This window comes from Strongyloides ratti (genome assembly GCF_001040885.1).
Source record: "Strongyloides ratti genome assembly S_ratti_ED321, chromosome : X".
NCBI classification, from domain to species: Eukaryota; Metazoa; Nematoda; class Chromadorea; order Rhabditida; family Strongyloididae; genus Strongyloides; species Strongyloides ratti.
Window position 1 is genome coordinate 1,866,465 of NC_037309.1, and position 17,558 is coordinate 1,884,022.

General features: G+C 19.3%; 3 protein-coding genes across 3 annotated transcripts; 2 read left to right on the forward strand and 1 right to left on the reverse strand.

Annotated features, from left to right (window-relative positions):
- Nucleotides 1-5,668: 5,668 nt before the first annotated feature.
- On the forward strand, nt 5,669-7,865 carry SRAE_X000039800 (Zinc finger, C2H2 domain and Zinc finger, C2H2-like domain-containing protein; the record flags this gene model as incomplete). The annotated part of the gene is made up of 5 exons (XM_024644738.1): nt 5,669-5,893; nt 5,944-6,322; nt 6,384-6,450; nt 7,088-7,188; nt 7,246-7,865. The coding sequence occupies 5 exons, from the start codon at nt 5,669-5,671 to the stop codon at nt 7,863-7,865; spliced, it is 1,392 nt and encodes a 463-aa protein (XP_024510267.1).
- Nucleotides 7,866-10,825: 2,960 nt separating this feature from the next.
- Nucleotides 10,826-11,549, forward strand: SRAE_X000039900 (GPCR, rhodopsin-like, 7TM domain and 7TM GPCR, serpentine receptor class v (Srv) family-containing protein; the record flags this gene model as incomplete). The annotated part of the gene is made up of 2 exons (XM_024644739.1): nt 10,826-11,397; nt 11,438-11,549. The coding sequence occupies 2 exons, from the start codon at nt 10,826-10,828 to the stop codon at nt 11,547-11,549; spliced, it is 684 nt and encodes a 227-aa protein (XP_024510268.1).
- A 1,136-nt stretch (nt 11,550-12,685) lies between these two features.
- On the reverse strand, nt 12,686-14,598 carry SRAE_X000040000 (Zinc finger, C2H2 domain and Zinc finger C2H2-type/integrase DNA-binding domain and Zinc finger, C2H2-like domain-containing protein; the record flags this gene model as incomplete). Its single annotated transcript, XM_024644741.1, has 3 exons — nt 12,686-13,399; nt 13,454-13,831; nt 14,191-14,598. 3 exons carry the CDS (start codon nt 14,596-14,598, stop codon nt 12,686-12,688), a joined length of 1,500 nt encoding a protein of 499 aa, XP_024510269.1.
- Nucleotides 14,599-17,558: the final 2,960 nt, after the last annotated feature.

A 17,558-nucleotide genomic window follows, 5' to 3' on the forward strand; every position in this document is an offset into this window, starting at 1 on the left:
TAATAGGTAGTATTAAGTATAAGCTTTGCTCTATCAAACCTAGACGTTATCATTATCACAACTTCATTAAAATATCACGTATAATATGTTCACTAATTCATATATTTCCACGACATTACTAAAAATTTAAAAAAGATTTCTTAAAAAACTACTTAAATATTTTTTATCTATTTTAAATATATTTTATAATGATAAGTGTGTTTAATTTATTACATATATACATATTTTAAAAAATTAAGTATATTAAGTTTAAAATAACATTTATCTAGATCTATAAAAATATATATAAATTATTACAATAAAAAAAAATAACTAATTTTATGTAAAATATAAATTAATATAAGCTCCCTAAAATAATAATTAAGAAAATAGTAAAAAATTTTAAATTACTTGAAAGATATTTTAATCATCAATTTTCAGTTACATTAAATATTAAATAAAACATGTATATGTAAAGTTTAGTAATATAGTTTTCTTTGTTTTTTACAATAATAAAATTAACTTATTTAAAAAAAAAAAATTTCTATAAAACACGACAAGGATCATTGATGAAGATACTGGAAAACATTTTGATTTAAAATAGTTATTTTTTAAGTTATTATCTTTTAATCATATGATTATATAATATTTTAACGTCTTATATCAACTTCCTTTTTAATAATGTTGTTCATTAAAAATTTATGTAACATTAATTTGATATACACTTTATTTATTATTAAACAAAAGTTTATTTATTTAAAAATTTATAAAAAAAATATATAAATAAAGTTAATATTAAAAAAATTATCCATAACAATAAGCTTAATTTTTTTATATTATATGTTATATAATGCAAATGTAAAATTAATTATTTATTTACGAAAAAAAAAAAGAAAAATTTTTCCATATTTTGTTAATATGTGTTCACGTTACATTTATATATAAAACTTTTAGTTGACATATTTTAATATATAAGACATCTTCTATATAATTGATAAAGATTCTTTTTTTTTAATTTTTACCATATTTACATACTAAATAATACAAATAAATTTTTAAAATTCAATTGAGTATTATAGGAAGTGCTTGGTAATTTTTATGTTGTCTAAATTTAGTTTGTAATAAAATGTTTGTTCAATATTTATAAGGTAAAGAGAAATAAATTTAAGCATACGTTTACAATAAATTTAAAACAATTAAACCAAATATTAGATAAACAAAAATTTAATATTTTCTGTTGTAATAAAAATAATATCTTTTATAAATAATTATTTTTAATAACTAATATATAAAAAAACAACATTTTTTTTTATATATATACTTATGCTAAATATAAAAAAAAAAGTTTACTTTCATAGCAATTTTTGGAATTTACATTATATATATATATATCTATTTTAATTTTTATTTAATTCAACTATTTTTTTTTAAAAAAGAAAAAAATATTAATTTTAAAGAAGTACATAATTAATAGGTTAATATTTTAATCTAAAGATTATTAAATTAAAATAAAGAAATTGTATCATAAATAATTTTTTATTTATATAATTCATAATTTTTTATAATAAATATATATATATATATGAAATAGCGTCAAAAGCTTATTATTTACCTTGTTATATAATAGAATTATTTTTTTTTTCAAAAATTAATATTAAAACTATTAGAATAATTAAGTTGTATCAAATTAATCTATAATAAAATTGGTACAAAAATTATTATATATTTAAAGTTATAATTTAATTATAATTTTTGTAACTTTAAAATTATTATATTATAAAAAGAGTATAATTATAATAAAAAAAAACACAACAAATATTAAAAAATGACTTGACAACAATATTTAAAAGTAGTAAAATATCATTCCAGTGAAAATATTTTGCTTAATAATAAAAATTTTATAGTAAATATTAAAGTAAAAATTTCGTTACATCACTAATATGACTAAATATTTAATTAATCATTACTCTTAAATAAACAATATTTTCTAATTTTCTTCTTCTAATAATTTTATAAATATCCATGTAAAAGAAATATATTAAGCTGGTAAAACTTTTAATATTATTAATTTTAAAAATAAAAATTAATTTAACTAAATATATTATAAAACAAGGAACTATTTTTTTAAAGGATAATAAATGTTTTTTTCTTCGTAATAATTTTAACAAACTATTACATATTAAAAAAAATAGCAATAAATGTTGAAAAATGTTCTATTTTTTTAAACAATAAAAATTCTCGGAAAATTATTATATTAAAATATTTTTTTTTTTTCATTGAATGATATTTCATTTAAAAAATATTTTAAATTAAAGATATGTATACAAAAACATAGTGAAAAGATTAAGTAATAAAAGTATTATGTAATAATAATAACTATTATATCAAATAATTTAAGATAGAATATAGCTTTTATTGTTAAAATAAGATAAATATTTTTGTAATAGATAAATTGAATTGATGGATTAAACATATTGCGTTTATAATATGTAAAATATGATTATCTTCATGACAATATTTTTAAAAGGAGTTTTATAAATTACATAGATAAAAAGAATTGCGTTATGAAGTAATATTAATCAGCTAAACATTTCAGTTAAATCCTGTTGATTATCAAAAGCAAATATTTCCTCTTTCTAATCTTCTTCAAGGATTTACAATACTATAAATTATTTTTTCAATTTTATATCAATCATTCGCATAAAATAAAGAAAATTTACAAAAGTAAAAAAAAAAGAATATAAAATGTTAATTTACTTGTAATAAGCAAGAAGTTACATCAAAATACATCTAATTACAATTCATATTTTTCCGCTATACCTATATTATATCTTTTTTTTAATTCCTATTTACTTATTTTAGAATAGGTAGAAAATTATCTAGTTTTTTTCAATTTTTTTTTTATTATTTTTTCTTTTAAAATATAAAATTAACCAAAATGGCATTTTATTATTAGAAATGTAAACATTAATATATAAAAATTGCCAGTCATTATAACATATTCCCAAATCATAATTCTTAAAGAATATTCTTTTTATTAAGGAGAAAGTTCAATCATTCTGAATAAGAGAATAATCTATATTAGTAATACTATGATAACTTAAAATTTCCAAACATTCACCTAAACATATCTATGATATTTTGATATTTTTTTTACAACTTTGCCATTTTTATTTTCTTTTTATATGTTTCTGTTTTCTTTTGTAGTAATATGAATAATAACATCCTCATAAGTCAAAATTTGTTAATCAAAAAATAGGTAAAAGGTTAAAAAAATCTTTTACTAGTCGTGTATGTTAATTGTTATGATTCAAAAATGATTAACATTTTAGATACGTTATTATGATTGATAAATAAAAAAAAATATATATATATATAATAAATAGTAGAAAATATTATTGTCGTTGTGTATATGGTAATTTTTGTTTATATATAATAATATAAAAGAGTATTTCATCAATTGCCGTTATGTATCATTTTTTTAAATTTCTCTTACTGTTCATAAATGACAAAAAAATGTATAATTTTTGGAGAATGTATAAAACAAATCAAATATTATATATGTTGTCAATTTCTCGTTAATAATCCTATCATAGACAATGGATATTGTTAAACGTCTGACCAAGTAGTTCAATATAAATAGATCTATTAATATGATTAAAAAAGTTTGTAAATGTTATTGGCCAAATATAAAATCATATTTTTACTATATATGTTGTATTGTTTTTTACAACAATATATTTTTATTTTTAATATTATTATATAAAAGTTTATATATGTAATAGATATATATATATATATATTATAAATAAATTTCTCTTTCTAGGATACATATATATATATATATATTTTTTTTTATTATTTTTTTTTTGTTACTAAAAATCACTATTATATTAAGAGTTAAATATTTTATACAATATCACTTTTATTTTTTTTCTTTTAACAGTCTAAAATGTAACTCCCCTTGCTTTGTCTACTATTTAATATCCTTTGTTTAATTTTCATAGTATATTATGAAACAATTTTGTTTCCATTCACATAACATTTATATATTTTATCTTATCTTAATTTGGATATCATATTAATATATTTCTTTTTTTTTGCCGCTATTTTTTTATTTTAAATTATTTTAGTGATTTAATTATAAATTTTATTTAAAATATTATAATTATGCTAAATAAAATATTCATGTATATCGTGAGAAAAAAAAATTTTATATTTGAAGAGTATGATCATTTAATAACTTAACTTTTTTTTTATTTATTTCTTAAAACAAATGCCGTTTATTTTAATTGTCATATTCAAAATGTCATAATTAGATTTTTGTAACATTCAACATATTTACATAACGTTATCTTGATTTTTTTTTGTTTCAAATATATTCTTAGCCATTGCCTATTCATGGGTGTGGTTATAATTTCCTCAAAAAAATTTTTATCCATATATTATATATAATGACTTGTCATTAAAAGTTATTTAATAAAATCATAAGAATGAGTTGTATATAGCACTCTCCTCCTTACAAATATTATTCCAGTTATTTTTTAAATTCAATTTCTTTCTATTGTTTGCGCAATGGAGTTTCTAAATTGACATAGTAATTTATTATTAGACATTCTAAAATTGACTCATCTATTTTATTGAAAACTAAAAATAAATAATATATAAATGCCAAATCAAATATTTTGGTTGTTGATTTAAACAAAAAATATTTTTGGAATAGCAAATAATCAAGTTCACAAATGTATGAAATATTTTGACATAACGTTCCATTTCTTCCGCATCCACGATTTATGAGTATGATCAAACATCTAGAGTTACCCACTTGTTACTCGAACAACAATCCCTGTGACAAAAATAGTTTTTTTTTGTTAAAGATATTTATAAGCATTTTAAAATTCAATCAAAATAAAAAAAAAAAGACCTCACTTCCCTAGTTAGATTCACCAAAAGGTTAGACATTCTTACTCATTCACTTTTTTTTTTTATCAGACATTGATCAAAAAACACCTTTAAGCGCTGGGATGCTATTAAAAATAATGTTGTTTGTAAAGGGGGTACGTAAAAGCGCGCAACATTTATGCAGCTTTAATATGTTATTGTGTATTTTACCTTAAGAGGCTGTTGGAACGAAACGATCAAGACAGTAAGTTAATGAAATCATCGTTTTTGAATTTTCAACCATTTACCCAACCCCATAAAATTGAAGACGCTCAATTTTTGTTTGCAAAAAATTTTTTTCGAGCAGGTTTTTTGCCTGCCTCTTCAAGTTTCTTATCATCATATTTGGATTGAAATGGAAAACATTGCATTTTTAGGTACACATTAAGAAATAAGTTACGCCTTGATTGCTGTAAAGCATATATTAACAATACGTCGGGATACTAAGACTTTCATTTTTTTTATTTAACTTGCGGTCTTCTATTTTTTTTTTATTGAAACAATTAATCATCTTACATTTTGTTTAAGAAATTTATTTTTTTACAAACTCGTAAAAAGTTCGTGATCTATATTTTGATAATATTATTGCAGATAATTTTTTATCATATCTTTTTTTTCAAAATACTCCTCCTACAATTGGTGTTCTTAAAAGATTTTTTTTTTCTTATTCATAACAATTTATTAACTTTTCTTATCACCTTGTTACACGGGTTTTAATTAAAGATTATCAAAAAAAAAAAAAAATATTATGAGTGACTTTTCATCACCAATTTTGAGAACCAATTCAAAGTTTGCTTCTTTATTTTTAAGGTCTAATAATAATAGTCAACCATCTTTACCTACTCAAATGGAAAGTGCCAACATAAATTTAATGGATATTATCGCAAATTTAACAAATCAACATAATGAAGGAAATCCATCTTCACCAATACAAAAAAATATAAATTATGAAATGTTAGCAAATATTGCTTCGGTATGTTTTTTAATATCATCATACCCTCATAATTACTTTCTTTTTTTTAGCTATATAATTTTGTGAATTATCCTACCGGAAATACATCACCATTAAATGTTACTCATGAGATACCTAATTCATTAGATGTATTTAATGCTTATCAAAATCAACAACAAACTAATCATCTTCAGATGCAAAATTTATATGCAATGTTATTTTTTAATATCATGAATACAAATTCTACTAATAATACATTATATCCTAATATATTTATGAATTCTCCAACATTAACAACATCTCCTGAAAATCATATGGATGATGTTCATAAAATAATTGGATTACATTCTCCATCAACAAATGATACTTCATCAAATCAAATGTATCTTAACTTAATTTCACAGTTATCAATGATGCCTAATCAAATTTTAAACCAAGGAAATATACCAGGTTAGTTTATTTGAATAATAAAAAAAAATAACTTACATCTTGGATGATTACATTTTTGTAGATATTCTTAACAATACTAAATTTAGCAGAAATGCACTTTCAATGGCAAAAAATATGAATAATGCTGAGTAAGTTTTTTACCTTAAATATATTTTCTTTATTATTATTCTGAATATTTAACATATATATAAATATGTAAATATTATATATTAAAGAAGAAGAGATGCATGATAAAAAAAACCTGTCTATAATAAGCATTAGTTAACACTTATTGTTATATAGGGGTGTATATTAATATTCATCCATATTTGACTACTTCTTTTTTTTTCATATTATAATTGAAAAGGGATGTTAAATACTTTTACATTCCTAAATATTATTATAAAGGTAAAAAAAAAAAATTATAAAAAAAATCAAGTTTAAAATATCATTTAAAAAAGTTTCATTATTATTAAAATTATTACATCTTTTTAATTATAAATTATATAAATAATAGAAAACACATTATTTTTATTTTTTTTTATTATTTTATTTAGTATACAATATAATATTTTTTAATAGCATTTACAATTGACATTGATTTTATTCTATAAATTAAAAAAATATATATATAATATATATATAAATATAATTTAAAGTCAATATGAATTAGTCGAAATATATTATTTCATGATAAAACAAATAATATATGTATATATAAAAATTTTAAAAAGTATTTTTTTTTTAATTCAAAATATATTTTCTTAATATATTTAAATTTTTTAGAAGTTGTTCTATAACACAAAAACAAACAAATACTGGAAAATTCCTTACTTTAGAGAACGGAAATAATAATGAAGCTATTGTACCATCAGATGACAACGAAGGTATATTTGAATTAATTTATCCTATTAAACTTTTTTTCATATATATATATTTTTTAGGTTGGTGTAGAAATAAAAAATATATTCAAAAAGTAGATAGTGGGTATATGTGCATAGTTTGTAAAAAAATATATGGAAGATATAATTCTGTATCATATCATGTAACAATATATCATAGAAATCCACCTATTCAATGTTCAGAGGAAGGTTGTTCATTTAGTACAAGAGAAGCAAGATATATTCATTTTCATAAATATTATCGTCATGGCATTCCACTTCCACAATCAATTGATTTAGAATCAAGAAAATGTCCTTTTTGTAGACATGTTTCAAAATCACCAGCAATGCTTGAAAAACATATTGCAAGACATGTTCCTGAAGGTATGAAAAATGGTAAAAAAATAAAATGTCCAAAATGTGATGAGATGTTTGATAAACAAAAAATTCTTTTTGATCACATTAAAACTCATGAAAATAATAATTCAAATATATGTGTTTTATGTAATATGTCTTTCACATCAATATCTGAATTAGAAAAACATAAAGTTACTGTCCATATATGTGATACAAGTTGTTCAGAAGAATCAGTTGGTTCATCACCTCATTGTTTTAGTGATGAAGAAGGTATTTATCATGGACCTGGGACACCTTCAAGTAGTAGCGGAAAATCTCCAATATAAGCTTTCAATATTGAATATATCAGCAAATCAACATTTATACTTGTTGATCTCTATGAATTTTGCTTATTTAAAAAAAAAAATTTTTTTTTTGTATTATAAATTAGAAAAATTTTTAATTTATAATTAGGAAAATAATACTTTCTAATTATGTTGACAATACTAAATTAATCATTTAATTTCTAGAAAATACAATTATATTATATGAATATGAAGATAGCAAATTGTACAGTTTTAATTTTTCTTGCCACTAATATTAGAAATATAACAAAATTTTTATTAACAAATATAATCAATTTCTTAGATCATTTACCATTTGACCTTCTACCCTTTTTTTATACAAAAATATCTTCATTTAATAAATTGTTATTTTTAAATATATTTTATTTAATAAAAATTGAATAAATAAAAGTTTAAATGGTGTATGAATTAATTAAATTATTTTGTCTATTTCAGGAATATAAAATTAAATAATATAATCTTTATAAAAGACCAAATTTTATATTTTTTTTTTTATATATTTTTGAAAAGATAATAATAAAAATTTATTCTTAACCTTTTTTTTATTACTATAATAATTTATTTCAATTCTTAAAACCTTCATTTACTCAATTGTATAATGTTGTTTTTTATCACAAGACTATTTCTCATGAAGCAATTCTAACAAAAAAATTTGACAATAACAAATTTTAAACTGTACTTCTTCTTTTACAATCATCTTAACCAGTCGCAATACTAATGGTTGTGCATAATCTATTTAGATGTGTAAAAGTTCTATAATTTTTTATCGACTTCTTTTTTATTTTTATACTGTGAATATTTTTAATGTAAAAAAAAAAACATAAATTTCAACGTGATCATTAAGTATTATGTTTATGTTTAAGTATAAAATACAAAAAAAAAATTGTTAGATATTATTATCGGAAGGGTTAATAAGGGTAAAAATTGTTACAATGTTAAAAATACCTCGTATATATTTTATTAACATTTTTAACTATCAAACATTATTATGAATGACGACAGTGATATTGAGAAGAGTAATTGATGATGTTATTGTTAAATAAAAAAAAAAAAAGAAAAAAACAGTAAATTTTTAGTTAACCAGGTGTCGTTAACTTTATGCTTGGTTTTCTGTTTATCGTTTAAGGTAATTTGTGGACAATTAAAAAAAGAAAGAAAATTTGTTTTTTATATTTAAAATATTTTACATTTAATATTGTCAACAAACTTATCATTTGCCATTAAAATAGTAATTTAAAATGAAACACTAAAAAACATATTTGTATTGTTTTCTAAAAAAAAATATATATATATACATCAATGCATTTATTCACAAGGTGTTTTTAATAACTTGTAAATATGTGTAAATTAAAAATCTTTACTTTTTTTCTTTTTTTTATGTTGTTTATCAATTTTTGAACATTTTATTTGATCAAAATATCATTGACATATTTCTTTTGAAATAGATCCGGGACTTTATTCTATCTTTAAAATAATTATTTTTAAATAACATTTTTAATATTTTATTATTTATGTTCCAGTTTAAAATACTATTATTATTTATACTTAAGTTAATATATTTAACATTTTATAAGAGTATAACTTATTACCATAATTTATATTTTATTATATATTTATAAATTCATTCTAAAATAAAAACTTTTTATATGTTTCAAAATTTTGCGTAAATATAACATTTAAATAATAAAAAAAAACATGTGAAAGATAAAAATTAAAAGATCTTAATTGTTATGGAACAAAGAAAAACAATTTTTTTACAAACAAATTAAATCAAAAATATTGTTTAAATAAAGGAAGGATGTTGCTAAAGATGAGCTTCATAAAACAAATGTACTTTGAGAAAGTTGTACATTCTTTATAACAATGTTTACAAAAGTTGAAGAATATTAGTTTTATTCAATGCATTTTTGTTATGTTAAATGAAAATAAAATTATTTTACAAAAAAAAAAAAATAATACTAAGAAAAATATTAAATATATGATATCATTTATCTTCTTTTTTTTCAATCAGTTTAATAGTAATTTATAAAAAGAAATTCCAATTGTTTTAAAAATAATAATATTTAGTTAATTGATTTATAAAAATATCTTTTAATAATTATTTTTCATTATTATTTTTAGAAAAAAACTTTTAAATATCTTTTTTTTTTGGTTTAAACCTATTTTTTCAACAATATTTTTACAATTAAATATATATTTATAGAAAATTATAAAACAATAATATTAAAAAAGGTTTCATTTAAGAGAAATGATAAATTTTAATAAAAAATGATAATGGATGGCAAAAAAAAATTTGAATAAAATAATTATTAGTTTTTTTATATTATATAATTTTTAAAAATTTAAAATTATATATTTTTTTAAATTTCATAAATATTTTAAGAAACAAAAAATAATTTTACAATAGTATATAATATCATTATTAATATAAAAATATAATAAGAAACAGTTGATATATTATATAAATTACTAATAAATTTACAATAGTCATATTTTTCAGACAATGTATATTTATTTATTTTATTAACTTATATAATTAAATATTTAAAATAATTATTGAAATAAAATTTTTTATTTTGTATTTTTGTAATACTATTCATTTTATTTTTTACCTCCTAATTATTTTGAAAAAAAATTTATCTTTTCAGTTTGTTTAAATATTCAAATTTATTTTTTAAGTATTAAAAGAAATGAATGTTATTGAAATTATATCTATTATTTATTCTATACCAACACTTATTCTAATGATTTATACATTTTGTATTTTAATGACAAAATTTGTTAAAAAAAGTCCTGTTTTTTTTAATGAATTTTATCCATTTGTAGCATATCGACTATTTAATGATTTTTTTTATAATTTTATATCTTTCTTTCTTCTTAAATTTCCTTTATGGAAAATATGGTCTGAAATATATTTAAAAAATGATTTTCTTGCTTCAATTATGTATTCATTTGGAGCTTTTTTTGTTAGTGGTTTTTTTGTACATGCATTAGTTATTGCAATTGTTAGATATATTGCTATAAAATATCCTACAAAATATCGTAAAATATTTACAAAAAAATGTGTTATATTAATAATTTTGGGAATGTTTTTATATGGATTAATTATTGGCACTGGAACATTATTTTTTAAATCACGTTACGTTTATAATAATAAATCAGATGTTATTGCAGCAATTTATTATGATAAAAATGTTACATATTATACATTTTCATATAGTATTATTATATATAATTTAACAATTATTTTTTCATTGCTTTTTAATGTTGCTAATTGGATATTAATTTATAAAAAACGTAATGAAAGAAAAAAAAATAAAAGTATGAATATAATTTATGCACTTTATAGTTGTTTTACATTTATAACTACAGTTTTTCATGAATTTTATTTTGTTCTTAGAATTATTGGAACATATCTTGAAAATGAAAATTTGAAAGTTATGTCAAATATTATTATATCATATACAGGTGAAATTGGGACATATGGAGATTTTTATTTTGTATTAATAATTAGGTAAGATTAATTAATTTTTCTTAACGTTTAAATTGTTTAGTAAAAAGTTAAGAAATGCAATAATAGCTTCAATAAGAAACTTTTTTGGATATCCAATAATTGAAAATACTAATAAGACTTTACCTCATACAACAAAATGTATAAGATTTTAATTTTATCTTTTATCAATAATTAATTAAGTATTATTTTGTCAGAATTATTAGAATTAATTTATTTTTATCTTTAAAATTATTAATAAAATAAAAAAAACTCTAGTATACTCTATTGATGTAAAAAAATGTATTAAATTGTATTGATAATTATATAAAAAAAAATTGTCACACCATTATTATTTATTAATATATAGGCGAAAGGAAAATTACATTAATAATTAATTTTTTTATTATTTTATCATTTTATTTTAGAACTACATCACAATTGAACATTGATAAAAATATAAAAAACAAAATTTAAAAACAATTATACAGATAATTATATATATATGTATATGTATATATATACATTTTTTTTTATCATCTATACGACAATAAAGTTTAATAATTGAAAAAAATATTTGCACAAACTTTTATATCTTTTTATTTCTTTTTAAAGAAAAAAAATGTTATGATGATAAATTTTAAAATAATTATACAATAATATTATTCATAATTTTTAATAATTAAAAGTTTTAAATGCACAAAAATATTAATCCCGTCCATTTACTAGACATACAATAAAATGGGTATATATATTTTTTTTAACAAACAATAATTGTATAAGATCAATGTAAAGAAATAAAAAAAAATTAATTAATATGATAAAAAAAAATCCTATTTAACAAAAATATGGAAATTTTTTTTATAAAATTTTGTATAAATTATATATATAAAGTGATAAAAGATTCAACTAGCTATAAAAAAAGACATTTTTAATTTGTTGTATATGAATGAGGCATAACTTGGGACTTTAGAGATTCAAAAGTTAAATAATTAAATGTAATTTAACTTTATTCTTTTTTTTGTCATATGATTAATAAAAAATTTTGATTACTATTTTATATCTCTTTGTCGATATTTTTTTCTTTTTTGTTATAATATTATTTGAGAATCAACATTAGCAAAGTATCAATAAAATAATATTAAAAAAAATTTGTAAAAGGCATATAAAAAAACTTTTTTCCATATATTATGCTTAATCAAATCTGTACAGATATTATGTAAATACTTTTCTTTAGTATTTTTAAAAAAAATTTTTTTTCTTTTTGTTTCAACTAATTATTTGTTACTACAAAAAAAAAAAAAAAATTCTATTAATGCGGAGCATTAATAATATGACAACTAAATGTATACACATCTTTACATTTCACTCCACATAAATTGCATTTGTATGGATCCATTTCATCATGAAGACCTTTGTGCAATAAATATACACAAGGATCAATAAAAATTATATTACAAATATCACATGTTCTAACATTTTTAAGATTTACTTTAGCTAGTTTGTTTGTTGGCTCATCTAAATCCATTGAAATAGTACTATCATCTGAGGAGCTATGACTTTGTACATCATTTGATATAGTTGATGTTGGTGTGTTTAAATTAAACAATGATGTTTTGCTAGTATCATCTTGAGTAAAATTGCCTAAAAGATCTTTAACTTGTAAAGCGAAATTATCAGTAAAATTTTCATGTTTTAATAATGAATCAAATTGATTATGATTTGATTCAGCAGCATTTAAAGCGGCTTCTGTTAACATTGATAACATATTATCTTGTACCTCTTTTTGAACAGTAAAATTTTCAGTTTTAATATCATTTATTGATGATTTGCCTCTTTTTGTACCCCTTTTTTTTATTGGTGTTACAGGAATAGATGAATTTTCAAGTAATGCTTTTAATCTTATATCACCAAAAAGATTATCTAATGCTGATGATGAGGTATCTTTACTTTCTTGTTCTAAATGTTTTGTATTATCTTCATTAGGTGATTTAGCTGATCCTTTACCAATTGAATATTTTCCACCCTAAAAAAAAATATGTAAAATATTATAAATATAAAAATAAAACAAGTTTCTTACATCCTCATGTTTAGTTTGATAGTGAAGAAGCAAGCGTCTTGAATTAGTAAAAATTAATGTACATCTTTTACAACTAGCTGATTTGAAGGAACTAATTTGATGTACATCATCAAGATGTGTTCTAAGCATTGAATGTTGTGAACAAACAATATCACATCCCGTTACTGGACAATCAAAATCAACTCCAGTTTTGATATGAGTCATTGAATGTTCTTGCATTTGGTCTTTTCTGAAAAATTTTTTATCACAATATTTACATGGATATGGTTTAACTCCAGTATGACGCATTCTATGTCTATGCATATTAGCTTTTTGACTAAATTGCATATGACAAATATCACATTGATACATCTGACCTTGATGTCTTTCATGAGCATCCTGGAAATAAATAAAAAATGAATTATTAATGATGAGGATTATGTAACATAAACAAAAGATTTTAATAATTCTTATTACATAGAATTTATTATACATTTTCAAACTTTTATATATATATATATATAATATATACATATAAAGAACTGAAAAGTTGTTATAAAATTATTAAAAAGTACATCTTATATTCATTGAACAATAAAATTAATGCTTTATAACAAGAATATATCTTTTTTTTTTTTGTTAAATTAAAAGTTTGTATTATATAAAAATTTAAAAAAAAAAAAAGTTATTACCAAGGATATATCCTTCATAATGTGTCATTGAATAGTAATTTAAAACTTTATTACTTTTTTACTTACCAAATGACTTTTCATATGTTGCGACATAAATGTCTGGAATTTACAATGTGGGCATGTTAACAGCTGCTTTTCTCCTTTAATATTTGAATTTCTTGCTGGTGGAAGAATTCTTATAAATTCTGGATTTCCTTGATTTTCACCAGCAGGTGGTGATTGTTGACAAATTGATCCATCAGAACTAGTATTAGGTGATAATGGTAAAAGATTCATATCACAATTTATAGAATTAATTGGATTTGAATCTTTTTCATTTTTAACATTCCATTCATTAACTTTTTTTTCAGATGATATTTTTTCTAATTTTGTTACTTTTTCAGTTCCTTCTTCATGTTTAGCAATATGCTCGGTAAATGCTTCAAAATTAGAGGTTGTAAAACCACATTCACCACAAGCATTTTGATCTCCCATTATTTATATATGTATATATATTATATATATACAATATATATATATATATATTCTTAAGAAAAAAAATTGAAAAGTTATTGGTTGAAGAAGAGGAATATTATTTAAAAATATAAATAAAAAATTTGTGCGATAAGTTTAATTTAAGCTAGTTTTCTTTATAGTTTTGATTAAAAAAAAATCAGAAATACTATATATTTATTTAAAAAAAATAGTCTCTGGTTATGATGTTAATGCCAGTTTTTTGAGATAATATAATTTATAAAAATTACCTAAAATTAAAAATATTTTATAAAAAAAATATATATTATAAAAGAATATTAAAAAAAAATAATAATAATTGAATATATAATTATTATGTAGTATAAACTATAACTTTATAATATATATTATATATTAACAAAAATATGTAATGGTAATTAAAACAAATGTTGGATTGTAAAAAGTATTGAAAGATAATTTGTTTCAGTTAACAACCGTAAATCTCATTTGCATAAAATATGTGCAATATTCTGTATACGGGTATTAGCCTTGGTAAAATTTATCATTTTAAATCATGGAAATTATTAAAATGTAGTAGGATGTAAAATGCACATTTTAAATGATTACGTCTGATCATCCAGTGTGAAGGTTGCTCGGATAGATTGTACTCTAATTTTTAGGAAAGATTTAATGGAAAATTTTACTAAAAATTTGTTTAGCTATGGATGATAACATTGATAATGACATTTTTGAAGGTTGGAAAAAATATATTCAATTAAATACTTATAAAATAGATAAAAAGAATTATTTTTCATTTGGTAGGATATTATATATTGAATTAGTTTTTAAAAAAAAAAGGAAATACATATGTCCTTCAAGTGATATATTTAATATTAGGATAAAGATAATAATTGGATCTTAAGAATGATCTCGGTATTCTTTGATAATAACTTTTTTTATGTGATTGATAGAAAGTCTCAGGAATGAAGTATAAAGGTAATAAGAATATATTACAAGACATTAAATCTTCTGATCTACATCTATATTCTTCATGGTCATGAACACTTTCACTATATATATACGCAATCACTTATAATCACTCTTTAACGCTACATCTATGACATTCAACACAATCTAAAACTATCATTATATATATATATATATATTAAAATGGAATTGTCCATGGTGATATTATATAATGCAATGTGGAAAAATGATAAAGGTTAACTAAAATGTCCTAACATATCATGATCTTGACTTTTTTCCTATCTTATAAATGAATCTAATTTAAATTTACAAAGTTATTGATATAAATGATACAAATTTATAAAGAATATTATTTTTATAAATAAAAAAAAAATTTTTACAAATAACACAAAAATTTTAACATACAAATTTATGAAAAAAAAAAAAATTTTTTTTTTTTTATTTTTAAATATAATTGAATGTTGACTTTTATATAGACATTATCTAATATCATTCAATTGAATGATAAATCATTACAAATATTTCATTAAATACTTATTGAGTTATAAAAGAAAAAGAAAAAAAGTTTAACATAATAAATAAGGTGAGAAGAAGGAAAATCATTATTAAGTGTTATAAATAATGTGATTGTCTATAAAATAATTCAATAAGTTAATAGTTTGTACTGATATGGTACAACATACTATTTAAATGATTACTCTCTGAATACGGACCTAAATTAAATGTAGACAAAAATGAAAGTGAAAGAAAAAAAGAGTGATATTATGGAAGTTATTAATCTATAAATTAAAAAAAAATTATAATTAAAAATTAAAAATTATAATAAAAAAAAATATGATCTTATCTATTATATGAATAAAAAATAATCTTTAAAAATAGTTATATTATAATAGTAATAGTAATATATATATATTTTTTTTAAGTATAATAATATATAAAATTATATATAATAAATTATTTGAGATATAATATAATATATACGTATATATAAAAGAATACCTCTTACAAAATCAGACATCTGCCGTTTATGTTCACCTCCAACTAGTACTTTGTCTTAAGCCAGTGAAATCATGTACCCTGTGTGATATTGAAAATGAATCTATTGGTAAAGCTAACAAAATAGTGTTTGTTTGTTTTAATCATCCTATGTCGGTGGTAATAAAGAGAAAGTAAATTTAAGGAAGAAGGAGAACACGATTTGTGGATGAATGAAAAGTGCTTAAATTTATTCCTATCTATCATACCATACAATCACATCTGCTTTTGTAAAAATTTTTATCCAAACGTTTGGAGGTCGTCCAAGGAAATACATCATCATCACTAATATATATATTTATATTTATATGGAGGTTGTCTCTATTGACGTGATAATAGTTAATAGATATGTGAGGAAAATTATAACATAATGGAATTTTTAAAAATGTCTATTATTATATTATAAAATGTAACTTTTTAATTTTATAATAGTTGATTAATAATATTTTTTTTAATATATTTTATAATTTTATGTAATTTTATATAATATATAAAAAAAACAAACAAATAAAATATAATAAAAAGAATAAAAAAAAAGCATCTTAATAATGAAATGATAATAAAATATAATTACAATTTGATGATGAAATGTACTTTTTAACCTAACGATATTATCAATAGTATATAATCAAAATATTTAACGGTATTTCATTCACAAAAGTAAACGTAATATATAACACTACAACAAAGATTGCAAACAAATCTTAACTTTCAAGATTCCAGGTATCACAACTCTTAACATTTTGGTATTTTGGATTATTGAAATTGCTTAGTTATTAAAGATTATAATAAATATATAATGTAATATATGATATAAATTAATATATAAGTATATATATTTAATTATAAACAATTAAATATTCAATTAAATAATTTTTTTTTAAATAATTAAGTATTTCTTAATTAAATTTTTAATAAATTATTTTTTATAATACAAAGAATAAAAAAGATTATTTTTA